We start from the raw sequence: 16,424 nt of genomic DNA, 5'->3' as shown, positions 1-16,424 counted from the left end.
GGAAAAAAATACACAGCATGTTTTCTGTTATTGAGTAAATCTAGAGTTCTATACCATACCTTTCATAACTGTTAAAGCCTAACAAACTTTGCTTTTAAATTAAACTTTTAAAAGAGAGAGAAAGTTCAAGAAAATGGATTGTTTTTATATACCTTTTAAAAGCAACCTCCAATGTGGCTACACACACACTGTTGAGTAATCCAAATATTTCCATAGTTTCAAATTTCTAACTTTTGGAATATAGCACAATTATCTTTTATAAGACACAATGAAACTGGAGATTTGAATTTCTACCTGATTCTTCCCCTGTTCCTACTTAAGCTATCTGTGCTGCTTAGTGTTAGTGACAATTCTTGCAATCTTAATGTTTTTCTAAATGCAATAACAACATGTTCTGCAGTCGGAAGTTATATGTACTACTTCATTATGCTTGGATTCTTGTCATGAGCATATAAGCCACATAATTTACCAGTATAAGGTCAATGGAAAGATTTAAAGGATGCCGTACACATAAAACACATAACCCCCATTGTTTTAATCTTTCAAAAATATAGTATTCAGTGTATTAGGCATTATATTAGATAATAAATTATATAGGAATATTTAGGATAGAAAAGTAAAATAAAGAGAAATAAATACCAACATGCAAATAACATGCATACACAACGTATCTGTGTAATGAGGCATTATGGGCCATTCTATGTGTAGGAGAAACCCCATGCAGTCCCTTAATTGTCCATATTATTTCACTTTCTAATACAATCCTCTGCACATATGTCTGTGTGTGTGTGTGTGTGTGTGTGTGTGTGTGTGTAAGGGGGGGGGAGAGAGAGAGAGAACGAACACAAACACCAGGAATATGGGAAAATAAGGCTGTCCTAGGAACATATTCTCATCACAGTTAAGAATATCTTGACATTCTTCTTGACCCTAAGACTGCTTTTTAAGAACAGCATTTGGGAATAATAACTCCAATAACACTACCATATATCCCTTCAATATAAAGTACATCTTAGCCTGAAAGGAATAACTCTCACTCCAAAATATGACAAGTATTGTACTTAGGGGGTATTTGTTCTTCTGAAACACACTCAACCACACTCCTGTGTATGAACACCAATTCTTTAAAGTGTTCCTTTTTGATGACGTTAGTGCGGTTATTCCTTTGTAAGCAATACATTTTGGGTTACAAATAAACGTTTTATATTTCACAACTGTGTTTGGAAGCTTTGTCCAATATTGCTTTGTGGTTACCTACTCAATTAAGAGTTTCATATTATTGCCACTTAACTGCAAATCATTAGCTTTTAATTTCCCACATAACTGTAATAATTCAAGCAGAGACAATGCTATTCCCAACATGTTGGCATTATGGTGTAGCTTAGATCTGCCTGATCAGAGAAGAACATTTTTAATAGCTCTCTTCTGAAAACTGTGTTTTATATATATTAAATGAAAGCCATCCTGAAAGTTATATTAGATGCTCAATTTTAATCATTAATAATAATTACTAGGATTCTCTTCCTTTTCTGCCATGTATCATTTCAAAAGCTTCTGCTCAGTTGGGATATCATTCAAAAGACAAACTGAAAAAAAAAAGGATTAAAATGTGTTCCATGTTTCTTGATTTAAAATATCACCCAAGGCACATTGACTCTCCCTTACATTAAACTGTTCCAAACTGCTTTGAACATTCTGTTAATATTTCAGTGGCCTTTTCAAATATAAACCATTTGTATTTAAAAGCTAAGCTTTTTGCAGAGAGCGACAAAATACAACATGCCAATATTTATAAACAATATTTATATTGTTTCCTCTCACAAACAAAATGAAGTATTACCAACTTCATTTGGTAGGGAAATGCATAATTGTGATAGAAGGGTAATGTGAAATAAAAGATCATGTAAGGAGCTGTTTCTAGCAAGTAAAATACTGCTTCATAATATCACCATACAAGGTACACAAAACCCCTGTAATTCTCTTGGAAGAATATTTTAGAAGGCAGAAAAAGTGGAGACATCTCAGAGTATTTCTAGTCAAATAAATGCATTCTGGACTTACCATACACTTGTTTGGTTTTTCTCCTGAATGAACTCTCATATGGATTAGCAACTTGTAACGAGCGTTGAAAGGCTTATACCGGCGGACGCAGCCTGTCCAGAAGCAAGTGAAGTCCTCTCCTTTCCTTTGATCAATATGTGTCTTTTCTATGTGCCGAACCAATTCATCTTGCTGATCATAGACAGCACTACAGTCAATCCATCGACAGATCTGCTTACCGCTGCTGACCTCCTGCTCATCACCTTCACTCATCTGAAGAGACTTGGGAGACATAGAGGCCTGTAAATGTGTTAGTGCCCCCTGAGTGTGGTTTTGCTGCTGGTGTAAATGATAAGGTGGTGGCAGCTCTTGATGATGCTGAAAAAGGTTGGAGGCAGAAGAATATTCATCAAGTGGTTCCTGTTTTAAGAAATTCAACTTCTGTTTGCTGTGTAAAATATCTGGCTGAGGAGCAGAAGCAGTATTCATTATAAGACAGAAGCTTGCATTTTCTCCTGCGTGCTGCATTGGGGAATGATCACAGTCCCCTCGGACAGTTTCAGTGGAAACAGGGACAAGGCATACCGAAGGGGAAGGAATATGGCAGTGGTTCCCAGGTTGGGAGCAGGACTGGGGGCGAGAGGGTTTCTGAGTGCTATGGAGAGTGATCTCTCCAGGAGAAGAGGAAACGCCAGCTGAATTAGTCCACAGTCCATTCACACAGGTAACCAGCGAGGTCTGTGATGTATGGATGATAGTTGTAATATCAATCCCATCAGCAGAAGATGGCAGCACAGAGATGCATCTCTTCTTCAGGTTGCTTGCCTGTTGTCGACTTGAATGTGGAGGGCTGTTGAGTGACAAGGAGCCCAGGGAGGGGCTATGTTCATTATTAAACAATTGCGATGAAAGTGAATTGGTAAGGCTATTGTGGTCTACTTCAAGATGAAGGCTGCCCGAGCCTTTCAGTTCCATTCCGTCAGTAATCCCTCTGTGTGCCGAAATCTCAGATAGGCCCTTATAATCACCCAAACACTCCTGTTTTATATGCTGAGTAGTGTGACTTCCATTCATGCATGGAGTGGTAGAATCTGCTGAGTCTTGAAACTGGAGAGGCCTGCAACACAGTTTCATTTATCATCACTAGGATGTTGAGAATTTAGCATTTTCATGCAAGATGTAACATCAATTAAGCTTCTTAGCAAGGGCTGATCTGAGTTCTTGTGTACACTATCTCTCACTCTATTCAATACCTGCATTTCAGCATTTTTTAATGCTTTCTCACTGGCAATCAAAAAGTGTAATATTTCTGGTAAGGTATGAGCAAACTGCGCTCATACTAATCAAAGTACCACTACAACAGTTTGCAAAATGCATACATTAAATGCATGCCATGGATTCAATAGGTAATATAGGCAAAATATAACGCATTACCTATTTTCAGTTCTTCCCAATCATACAGTTTAATTCAGCTCCAGCAGAAATGTCAAAAACCTTAAATTTACTTTAGGGGTCTGGTATCACCTTATGATTAGCCAATTTTATTAAAAGGCATAAGCTTTTGTGAGCTGAAGCTCACTTCATCAGATGCATAGGGTGGCTAGACTGGTGTAGGATTCAAATTGAGATGGGGGGAAGAAGAGAAGACAGGTTATGCAGATGCAGATGCAGATTAAAAGTACCCTATCAATTAATAATTGTAATGTGTTAAAAACCATTGTGTTTATTGAGACCTTCTGAAATTGACTTCACTTACTATTAGAAAAGGACATGATAGCACTTATTTATATCCCTAATCAGTGACAGTCTATTTCATGGAATACCAGTACTAAGATAATTTATGTAATAAGCTTGCCTGCAGTACACATGTCATGCTGAAGTAGATGGCAGAATCCTTAGATAGAAGGTTCTGGTTTGAAGATATATCCATGAATTGGTTCTATCTTTCCTATATATATCCAGCATATAGTTTTATATTTAGAGTTATATAACATATATAAAGAACAGGTTGGGAAACATTCTAAAAATATTTTCAACACATGTACAAGCACTCTAATAAATCCCACAAATTCAAAACATCACCTTAAAAAGATTCAGAATATGTTCCTTTTTTAATAATATAACATTGGTCTGGAATGCTGATCTGGCAAAGTTTAATCTTTTTATTATGGTATAATGATTCATCAGATACAAGTTTAGGATTTTAATTCCACTGGAAGAAACTTTATTCTTTTTCATTAAGACTTGCTACTTTTATCTTTAGCACTATGAACCTTAACATTTCTATTTCAAATAATATTTGATTCACTACAGTTTCTTTTGATAGTATCTTAATCTTTTATTATTTTATTTTAGTTGGATTTATATTCCACCTACTCTTTAAGACCCAAAGTGACTTACATGGAGATCTCCTTTTATTTTAACACTCTAATCCCTTTATAGATGTTCCATGTATTCTTGGTAGCTTTCCCTTCTATGGGAGAATAATAATGGTATTCTTCCAATCATCAGGCAGAGACACAAACCTCTCACACACACATCACACAAGTTTAATACCACTCCATAAGTAAACTGCATCCTTACTTTTACTTTTTTTTCCCAGTTACTCCTCCAACACCTGCAGCCTTACCACTGTTCAACATTTTGCAACATTTACGACTTCCTTTTCCTCAAAATTTTCTTGAACGGTAACATTCTTCAATTCCTTTCTTTGACATCTTACCATCTCTTCAATATAGAACTCTGAAATGATTTCAGAATTCTCTTGCTTCAGATTTGTCTCAAATCATGTCATTGCTTTTATTTTTAATTCCAGATTAATATGATCCTGCCTTGACTAAAAAGTTGGTTTAGATCACTGTTTGCAAACTTGGTGACATTAAGATCTGTGAACTTCAACTCCCAGAATTCTGGCCGAGGAATTCTGAGAGTTGAAGTCCACACATTTTAAGATGCCAAATTTGAAAAACACTGGTTTGGATACTCCCTTAAGATCCCTTCCAACCCTATGATTATATAGTACAAACCCAGACTCCTTTTGTGAGAGATTATGGGGAGGCTGAGAAAGGAATGGAAGGCATAATAGACATAAACAAACAAGTGATAAAGGTGAGTCTACTGGCAGCTTATCTCATAAACAGCAGCTCAGCCCAGGTGGCAAGAAACCTGGAAGAAGCCTTTCAAATTATTCAAAGAGACTCTACCTGAATGATTACATGAAGGCGGAAAATCCCAAGATTCCAAGTTTCCAAGATTCTGTATGGCTCCCAGACTAGCATCAAAGATACCTTACTGAAATGTGTGTAATTCTTGCTTCCTTGATCTTGGCTCCCTGATATCTATACTACTGAAGCTTTCCTTATGATTCTTGTTACTGGAGATGAGAGCAGCAATAAAAGTCTTCAAATTCAAATTGATAAAGGTTTTAAGCACATTAGGAAAAATAGATGGTTTTGTTGGCAACAGCCAATAGTTTTGCTGACTGCAATAGATACCAAGGTTTCGTTAGGTTTTTGCTTTGTTATTGTACTTCTAGGATTTAAAAATAAATAATATAAATTTTCTGGAATGGTCAGTAGAAATTTTCAGGAATGGTCAAACAAGTACAAAAAGTAAACGTATAAAATATTCACGTTATTCCATCTTTTCTCCTCTATTGACAATCTTAATTTCTGAAGGAGTTGTAAATTTAATGGACGCTGAGAATAACAGCAACAATGTATTGTTTTTAAGCCCAGGCAGGACATTTTCTTGAATTTGTTTGTAAAATAATTATACACTACATTTTTAACAAACCTCCCCTCCACACAAAAAAAGGCGGTAACAGGCATTAATAGAACCCCATTATTTTTCCACTTGTAGTGGCTTTTGACTCAAGGCTAAATACAGCCAAGCAAAAACTCTGGTAATGCTAACAAGCTAACAAGCACTCATGAATTCTACATTCTGAAATTTCAAATTAAGAAAGAGAAAAATCTTGACTGAAACTGTTAGCAATGCTACCTAGGATGGAGCACACCTACCCTACTAAACACTAAAACAGCATGTTTAAAACAGGGATATGATGGATGTGGAAAGATGCTGATGCCCTTTTGAGATTACTATAAATATGGTCCCTGTAGCTCACTCACTTTTAGATAGGATTCAAATCCTAGAACATAGTCTAGGAAAAGGAAAAGAGCCTGAGGGATGTGTTAAACTTAATGCAATATGGAAGATAAGGGATTTCTAAATGAAATTTACTATGGCTGTACAGTGCTTAAGACTTAAAGGCAAAAAGGTGCTTTGGAGTGTTCCAAAGGCAGCACCAGTCTGCAGCTCCTTAAAGCAGCTGCAACTTTTTCCAGGATCATGCAGTTGCCCTCTGCAGTCCCTCTTTGCCTTTGAATCCAAAGCACTGTGCAGCCCTAAAGTTGATCATTTAAGTGCCATTTGGCAAAACAAATTGAAAGCCATGGATCTGCTACCACCGGGTTGAGTTTCATGGTATTTTACACAATTGAAGTCCACTTACATTTTTCTTCGACTGACTTAAATTTGGTGCAGATTTGGTTTCATCTTAACATGCAATGTAAGAATATTTTCGAACACATATGCAGTGTTGGATTTCATAGGATAGGAAGTGTCAGGCAGGTTGACAGAAATAATGGGACAAACTGACAGATGAAATGATTGCATCCAAATGGAAGCAACAACTACAATGTAAAGATGATGGATGCATTTGTCTTATCCCTTTAAAAATGGGAGAATTCTCCTTCGGCTGGGAATTGCAGAGAGATAATGCACAAGTTGGTTCCTGCAGAAACTAGCACTAAAACTGTGCTTATGATATTACTGGAAAGCACTGCAGGTATTGACAGTGTTATATGACCCTAGTAATCTACTGCTGTTAGGAGATAACCTAGAGTATTTTTATGCGCTGAAACTTTTGATTAATCAATCATCAAGAGAAAGCCTAGACAGAGCAAGTTATATTAGACTAGCATTAAACTCAAAGATATTAACGTGCTCTTTGGATTCACATGGGAAGTAAGGCTGTAGTTTCAGCACTAGACAGTGTTTATTAGATGCTTTGCCACTGCCACAACCATATTACCAGCATTGCTCTAGGAATGCTAGGTGCAGTGATGTTTCCAGAGGCATTCTAAAGCTCTAAACCCAAGTGATGAAATTAGGCTGAGGCTATCAATTACAAGTATAGATCACAAGTAACATCCAGCCATCAATTATTTCAGTCTTCTTGAATTTCACTTTTAGAAGTCTGGTTTGTCAACTGGCCACACAGTGAGTTCGTAAGAACACTACAGTTTGAATTAAACTTGAAGATACGGTGATATGCCCTTCTTTTAATATAGTTACGATCTCTAATAACAAATCTCTGTTGGCCAGAAGTCCAGTTAATTTACAGAGACTAAACCAGTGTCTTTCGGCATGCAATGAGGATATCCCTGGAAAAACTTACCATAATAACTTGGGGTTCCTTATCCAACAGTCAGTTACAATAGAGGGTTAGGGTACAGTAATAAATGAGGAAGCTGTTACAAGTGTACAACTCACTGGTGCTATAAAAGGTAAGGAAGGGATAACCACTTTGACTGATAAAGCAGCTGGAGAGAACTTGCTAGTGGTGGTTGATAAATCAGATGTCAGGTAAAGGAACTTTTGGACAGGAAGAGAAAGATTTTAATGAGAAAAATGTTCCTTGCCTAAAGAGAGTTAAACTGGCAGTATAATTTTGTCTTTAAAGGAGTTAGAAGTGTTTGACAAGTCTTAGCAAAGAAAAAAAAAGGATTTTAAACCAATGATTTTATAACTCCATTGGGATGTGCTCCTTTTTCCTGGACAAAAATTTTGGAGGGAAAGCTTGAAAAAACATGAAAAAGAAGGCTTGTTTATATAATAATACTGTTAGGAGATGAGGGACAGTGAACATCTGATCTATAAAGAAACCTTTAGTTTCAGAAGTTACTACAGTATCATCTTATCACCTGATTTGTCTTCTCTTCTCTTTATATTTTATAAAGTCTGCATGTTTTAGAAATCTTCCTTATAGGATTCTGGTTAGTACATTCACACCTATTTCTGTCTCTACCAAAGAAAATGAGCTAAAAAAACCATTTACAAAGTTATAAGCAAGCAGAGGGGACTCTCAAAAGGGGCAGTAGGAGGAAGGGAACAGTTCTGAGGGAAATGCTTGACTCATAATGGGGGGAAACGGGAATGTTGATCCCTGGTCACCATAGTGCCACCATATGCTAGTGACTCTCCTCTGTCAAGACACACCCTAGTTGAAAAAACAGAAACAGAAGTTCTGTAATCCATTCCAAATCAATCTTCTGTCCGTTTAAAGACTTTCCATATCACTGTTGGGTGGCAGGTCAGTACACCATGACCCCTGCTCAAGTACCTGATCTCAACTAAAGACTGTCTCTTGTTAGAGCAACATCTCATAAATTCTTTCTGGCAACTGTCCAGAGTTTGCACAGCTACCTTGGGGAGGATGAGAATGTGAGACAACCTGAGTGCAAGGAACTCTTAAGAGAGACAGACAGACAGACAGACAGACATAGAAATATAAATTTATATGTAACCTGTGGTGCCAAAAGCAAGCAAACTAATGATAAGACTGAGAATACTGATATATATTCACTATTCAGTTACTGAGAAAATGACAAAACTACAGAACCTAAGGGCAGGTTTCAGGAGTAAAAGGAATTATTTCAGTCACCTGCTGCTTTATATCACAATAGCACCTCTTTCATGTTCTGTGGCATATAATCCTGTGTTGTTCTGGGAATCTTCTCTGAAACAGAGTTGTAAGGAGTTCATATTTCATAAGGGAATACTATGATCCCCTGAATACAGGCATCTGTCATTTCCTCATTATGGATTTTTCAAAACGCTCCTGAAAAGATCTAAGCCGGGTCTTCTCTTCCTCCTTTTGTTTGCTCCAACCCCAATTATCTTTGCATCATAATTGTCGTCAATGACAGAATAAAACCAGCTTGTTAGCAGTAAGCACCATGTGGATTCCTAACAAGGTCAAGATGGCGTTAACATATATAATAAAATTAAAAACAGCAAAGCTTCCATGACTGAATTAAAATCCTTGCTGCTTCATGCTGGGACTATGGAAACTGGCATTATACCGTATAAAAGCCGAAATTTTGAAGGCTTTTGTCTACTTCTGTTCAAATTTTCAAAGAAGCAAAATGATTCAAGGTCTGGTGTTATCCAATTAATCCCTCAGAGCAAACGAAGGGCATCTGTCAGTGGACAGAGAGGAGGCTATTTCCCCTTACAGTCTTTAGCATGCCCACAAAAACTGATCCAGAGGGCTGGGGGATCCTGCAGATCAGAATCAGGGGCCATGAGCTACAGAAGGAAGAAGGGAAAGCCAAAATCCTACCCTGTACTGCAAATGGAAGTCTGTTTCCTCAAGCAAGATAAATACTGGAAGCCTATTTATTTATTTGTAGCAATTTTCTCTCAAACTCATGTCTACTGAGGAAGGAACTTGACTGAAAACTTGATTAAAATGTTTTTTACAACACTAGATTTAAATGGGATTTTTCAATTTCTTAAACAAATATAGACCTGAAAACAAATCTGCCACTGATATAATCAGATTAAAGTATGTTATCAAATCAGTTATCTGATTTTCACAAAAATATGCAAGTTTATATTTCTTTGTTTTTATCAATATAATGCATCAATAAAACGTAGAAGAACAAAATAAGACATTTCAAAGAACAGGAGTACAAAAAGAACCATTAAAAATTAGTAATTTGAAAACATACATGAATTTTAAGAAGTACTGTTTCCTACATTTCCAAATACTATGCCACTGAGCCTAAAAGATGTATTATATTTCTATTTCTATTCTATTTCTATTTCAATCTGGCAGTTAACATTAAAAAAAGAATTAATTTATGGTACTGCAACAATTTATAATTTGGGAAAATAAGCCTACAGTAGAATTACTTACCAAATTTCATTATGTATTTTGATATTTCTATCAAAAGAGATTGAATTGAGAGAATTCTTTGCTATGCATCATGGACATCTGTTGGGAGGATCAAAATCTGCATGATGATAGATGATCTGTCCCTTTTGTACATGTGTATGACCATCTTGCAGATTTTGACCCATCTGCTCCACAGATACTGCTCTATATACAGAATCAAGTAATAGGCAAAATACTTGGGAATCTTTATACAAAAATAGGATTTTATGGTACAGTAATTTGGAGTGCAGCTATTCTATTCAGTAATGATAAAGATATACGTTTACTCAAACATGTAAACAACCCATCCTGATTTCCTAAAGTACAACTGCCATTATCTCCCAAGGAAGGATAGTATTTATCATGCTACATTTAGAAGTCTTTTGTAGAAATTAAGCTGTTTGATGGTTTTTATTCCTTGTTTTAAAAGCACCAACATCCTACTAATAAGTCACTATGCTGTCATATCATCTTACAGGAGATACTGTTTTACCCTTTTTCCTTTCATGCTGTAGCTTGGAAAGATTTACTTTCTAGAATTTGAAACCAAGCCTCTGATCCACTAAACTCAAATAGATGATTTGTTTTAACCCCTTTACAAACATATTTTCTTTCTCTTCATCCACAACGGCTTATGGAAAAGGCTAGAGATCAATTTTCATACACAGAAATCACGCTCTGTGTAAGCAGTACTCAACTCAGTAGAAAAATGTGAAAGATATGCTAACCCCCCCATAAGGCTCAAGGGACCCCAACATACATTATATAGATAGAAAGAGAGGGACGTTTTATCTCTATATTGACTAAGCTACTATCTTTATCTGCCTAACTAATCTCTGCCAATATATGTATAAATGCTGTTAGCCTGGATAAGAGAGAGAGAGAGAGAGAAAAAACAAAACAAAACAGCCAGTGATTAGCCAATATTAATTTGGCTGTAGGAAACCACAGCAGAGATTGTAGCAATGGAGGAAATTAATTAACAGGAGATACCATGGCATTCTTCAGATATAGGAAGGACTATAACTAAAACACAGCAAAACTGTTTTTTAGAATTAAAGCCCTGAATTAATTTATTTAAATCACAAGAAAGGGCAGTAAGCCACAATTTGTTTAACCATGGTTCACTGAATATGTCAAAATGGCTGCCTTCACAAAACACAATGAGTCAAGACCAAATATGGTTTAGTCGCTACCTGATAATAGAGAAGATTGTCCTGGGAGGCAGTTTACTTCTTTAATTAGAGATTTTGAATTAGAGACAGCATGATAAGGGATGCTCCATCAGGAAATTTTATTTGGCAAAGGACTGAATTTGTTCTTTTTAAGGTACAGGTAGTCCTCGTTCAGCAACTGTTCAAAGTTATGACAGTGCTGAACAAGGGGGACTTACAATGGGTCCTCATAGTTGTGGCCATTGCAGCGTCCCCACGGTCACATGATCGTGATTTGTGTGCTTGGCAACTGGCTCACAGTTACGATGGTTGCATCATCTCACAGTCACGTGATCACAGTTTGCAACTGCCGGCTTTGGACAAGCAAAGTCAACGAGGAAGCCAGCAGGAGGTCGCAAATTGTGATCACATGACTGTGGGATGCTGCGACCATTGTAATTGTGAGCCAGTTGCCAAGCACCCAAATCGTGATCATGTGACCGTGGGGACGCTGCAATGGCCACAACTATGAGGACTACCTGTATTTTCCTTTTGGACTGTAGCTAAATAACCAATATTCTTCTATTGAACTAGAACACAGCAAGGAGGTGCTGTATAAAGCACCTTATATCTTGAAGTATAAGATGCCATTGTAACAAACTGAAAGGTGAAGGGATGATATGCAAATGTGGAACCATACTCATTGGGGAACCGTCACAACTTCAAAAATGGTTGTGCATGTAAGGCAATCAAAGCTGAAAACAATACCTGGTATCTGAGCAAGACAAGTTCAGCTGACTAACTTGTAGGAGTCTTTCACACGGCAACAGGTGTTCTCGGGCAAGTGAGTTTCCTGAGTGGAAGCGCAGGTTCTGTCTACACACAGGCCCCAAGCTATTAGTCATCTCCATGTCCACCACGTTATTCTCAGAGATCAAATTACAATGGCTGTAGCCACCATTCACTGTTAAAGGAAGGAGAAGTGAAAGATAAAAATAAGTATGAACTCTTCACTAAGAGTGTTGAAGTCTCTCTCATTGTTCCCCTCCACCATATTCCACCCATTGCTGACGACTGGCTTCATGAAATCAGGAGACATAACAAAGCATTTCAGATTAATCATAGTTTAGTTCCAAAAGAATTATCTACCATGATTGATTATTATTGGTTTTTCCAGATAACATTACAGCTTTAACAAGATTCTGTTCAAAAAGAATGAGCACAATACTCTGCATCAATGTTTCTTGTTTTCATTTTGGTCTGTACCCTGCTTTTTACCAGACAACTAACAGTAATAAATTAAAAGCATAAACATCTCATAAAAACAATCAAATCAAGTATCACTTAATGCAAAATAAAAAGGCCTGGTGAAACAGAAGGTCTTGATTCTTTTCCTAAAGCAGCATGAATAAAGGCTGAATGAAACTCCTAATGGCATACTCCATCTCTCTCCTGGGTGCCCAACAAACCAACCTCCGAAAGTGAAGGCATCACCAACGGATACCAAATATCTCTGTGGTTTTTGCATGCAAGAAAAGAGAACCAGAGTTCAAATCCAGAGAAGTATTTTAGAATTTTGGCAATTACCAGTATGCTAATACTGCAGTATCTTTACTAGTATCTAATATATTGTCACCTCACCTACATGTTAGGTTATTAAGAACATATTCACCATATGGGAGCTCTAATAATGAAAAAAAAATTCTGTCCAAAAAGACAAACCATATTTTTAAAAAGGATTTCAATGCATTCAGTTTACACCAATATTAATTAGAAGAAAGCCAATTAAAAAAAAAAACAGGCCAATTTAAAATGCTCTGTGACTTAAACAAGAATTTTATTTGCTTCCATCTTACTACTAATATTCTCTTAATCACAGCTACAAAGGACGTGGGGAATTTTACAGTATTGGAGCAAAGTCTCTTCTTTTAAAGTGTCAAGAGAACAGCTTTTAATCTATATACTAAAGCATACTAATAACATATAAATCAAATCAATATTTATTATAGGCATAGACCAGCACAGTAACAGACAAAGAAGGCCAGAAATCTGTATTTCATTCCAGTATTTGCTTCTCTTTCAAGAAAATCACAATAATTCCCAGTTTTATATTAATGTTAGCTTTTAGACATTAGCAAAATCAAATTGTACTTTTTCACATATCAATGTATATAGAATACAATTTCCAAGTTTCACTTTGTATCCTCTTTACCACTTCCGTTCACAAACTGGAGTAACTGGAGTGGTTCACCTCTTTCTTGTGAATTTAAGATATTCATACAGTAATGGAAGATTACTGTGGCTTTGCATTCTCACTCCCACTATTGATTTTGAACTCTGACCTTATCATTGCTAATATACCATTGCTTCCTAGGGATGCAGTGTCTAATTCTTGATTTAGTCTAATGGGCTTTGAACCAAATACAGATGGTTTATTGATGTCACCCATTCATGTGAGTAAGACTGCTGCAGAATGACTGAATTATTTGCTTCATCATGTAACTGAAATTCAAGAAAGTAAAGCACTGTCAGTACAACTGGCAAATAAGAATATAATGAGGTTATTGAATAAACAGTCACAGTTAAACTAGCCAGCTTTCACACTGAAGGGAAAGGTACTGACAATCTCTTATGCAAAAAATGTGAGTCTGGATAGATACATAAATACAATCAACTCACAAAAGGATAACGTAGGGGACTTTCAGGTTCCTAAAATATGTTCTCGTGTTGCAGTGCAGATTACTGTGGTGAGCTTTGCACTCTGGCTGGTATTCTTCCACTCATAGTTATTATTCTTTCTGCTGTGATGAGATGAAGTCATAACTTTTAAATTCACTGTCTTAGTGTTCTGACACTACTTTCTGATTTCTTGTTTGTAGAAACAGTTCTTTCTACTCTTGTGCCTGTCTTCAAATTTAAATGGCTGTGTTTATATGTATTTTTTCCTAAATATATATGGCATATTTAGTCAAGTAATTTTTGTTTTTAGACAATAATTTCTCTGTAAGACAAATACTCAGATTCAAAGTTCATTGTACTGTATTAAATTTAAAATCAATTATATATGCACACAGTCTACCCAGCGCCCTAATTATATAACAGGTAAATTTGCATGATTTTCACTATGTTAAAAAAGGGATTTTTTACCAGGTTTAAGGCCCTCAATTATGCCAAGATTAAAACAAAAACAGCAACCAAATAAATGTGTACCAAAAATCAGCCAATGGAACTTTACAGTGAAATTGCAAAGGCTGGATGAAAAGGGCAACCAATTCAAAAAGAGTTTGCATTTTAAAAATTTACCCAATTAAGAACAATGAATAAGTAGCCGTAATGACACTTAAAACTAATGACTCACATTCAAAACAAAGTTAGGTTTGAAATATTTGCCTAACGCACTAAACTGTCCCTAGAGGCTTTGTGGCTTTTGTGGCGTCTGCCAAATTAAGTCATTTGCTTATTCTTACTATTTTGAGACATCATACAGAATGCACCTATAACATGTCTAAAGAAAGTAACATTTTAACTGACAGCTACCAGTGAGGTATCCTTTCAGAACAAGGCTTTACGTGACACTGATTTAAAATAAATCAAATCAACCATCACAGCAATCAGCACCTGTCGTGCTATTACATTTCCAGTTTGTCTTTCCACAACAGGCAAGTACCTGTTTACTAGTCTAATGGAAAACAAAGTTTTTCTTTCTTAAAAAAGACTTTTTTGCAGTAAGACTGTTTATAGACCCAAGCAGATAGTGCATTTATGGCTAGTTAGGTGAACTGCTGCTTTGGGGTGAAGTCATAAACGCACGGACACTAGAGAGCTGGGTACGCACACGTAGTTCTCAATATAACGTTAAAATAAAAACTGGTAAAATGAAAGAGAGATTTCTTTTAGGGGATACAATAGCTCTGTAGAGAATGCTAATTCTGTCTTGAGCACCATAAGTATCAGGAGCTCCAGAAAAGCTGCTATTGTGGGGTGTAGACAGAAGAAACAATTGATAGAATTATATGGGACATATTGCAATAGGTAATAATCTGGTGACCCAGGGGTGATTTCATTAAGCAGTGTGAGACAGCCTTCTAGAACATCAGATTTCTGAAAGGATATATAGTTTAAATGTACATTATTTAATTTACTGTATTTTTGTACTGCTAGGAAATTCCATCCTCATATACCAGAATAACTTGGCTGATACTCTGAATTGGGTGTGCATGTGTGTCAGAGTGCAGTTTACTGCCCTGCTGATAAAATATCTTTAGCCAGCTAACTGTAACGCCAGAAAACATTAAGATATGGTCCAAATTCTACTATTGCTACTTGGATCCAAATCCCACCATATTTTAGAATGAAGTATCACTAATTTATGTATCTGAAATCTGAAATATTTCTTATACTAGTTTGTTAAATTAAGAATTATATCATTTAATTCTTTAAAAAAAACAATGTGGTTTCCAGGTAGTAGTTGCAGCCTTCCAGAACAAAAAGAATTGTTTCAATCGCACATGAGCGTTACTTACCACACAGAGAAGTCACACAGACCCAGCCATTATAGATGCTGCAAAACCACCCCAAGCCCTGATACAGACAGGAAGCTGGGATGTAGAGACAAGACCATCTCTTAAAAATGTGAAAGAAAAAGAAGTTGAAATAAGCAGAGGTTCTCTCTCTTTTGTGATACTTTTCTGAGCAGATTCTGACACTGAGCAGAAAAAAGAAGACAACAGTTTTACTTTGAAATTACTGCCAAAGAATAGTAGGAACACTGTATGTTCTTTCTAAAACAACGGATATCCAATTGTTCTCTTGCTAGAATATGCATACTGGCAGGAAAGGGGGCTGTTCATTAGCTTCAGCTGAACAACTGGAAACAATATCGTAGCCATATACTTGGAGGAAGAGCAGACCTCTGATTATACCTCTCAACTCCTAGATTCTAAAATTAGGAATGGAAGCAAACTGCAGCTTTGTAGAGGCCACTTTCCATTCATCCCTGTTGTTGGCTGCTTTCATGCTAAAAACCATTCCAATGGATAGTCACCCCACCCCCATGCCAATAAATCCAGAGGCACCATAATGGTGTAGACTCAATCAACAGAATCCAGAGGAAGAGTAATCAGAGAAAATACAACTTCACCTGAGGAACTTGATCAGAGGTAATAAGTTATTCCATATAATAAGGGACAAAGGGGGAAAAACAAACTGCTTACAGAGAAAACGTG

General features: G+C 36.5%; 1 protein-coding gene across 2 annotated transcripts in view; it reads right to left on the bottom strand.

Annotated features, from left to right (window-relative positions):
* Positions 1-15,968, bottom strand: part of GLIS1 (GLIS family zinc finger 1) — a 143,313-nt gene extending 127,345 nt beyond the window's left edge. Inside the window, exons 1-3 of one of the 2 annotated variants that reach the window (XM_088153803.1) lie at positions 15,723-15,968; positions 11,968-12,163; positions 2,062-3,157 (exon numbers count right to left, since the gene is read on the bottom strand). In XM_088153803.1, the coding sequence (XP_088009929.1) occupies positions 2,062-3,157; positions 11,968-12,110 (1,239 nt within the window). In that variant the 5' untranslated portion in view covers positions 12,111-12,163; positions 15,723-15,968. The remainder of the gene's footprint in view (positions 1-2,061; positions 3,158-11,967; positions 12,164-15,722) is intronic. The other variant, XM_088153802.1, reaches the window with a different exon arrangement.
* Positions 15,969-16,424: the final 456 nt, after the last annotated feature.

Source organism: Python bivittatus, unplaced genomic scaffold (assembly GCF_059951505.1).
Source record: "Python bivittatus isolate LINGU-HERP-01145 unplaced genomic scaffold, Pbiv_v1 ctg000700_np1212, whole genome shotgun sequence".
Classification (NCBI taxonomy): Eukaryota; Metazoa; Chordata; class Lepidosauria; order Squamata; family Pythonidae; genus Python; species Python bivittatus.
This window is presented reverse-complemented; position numbering and strand designations above follow the sequence as displayed.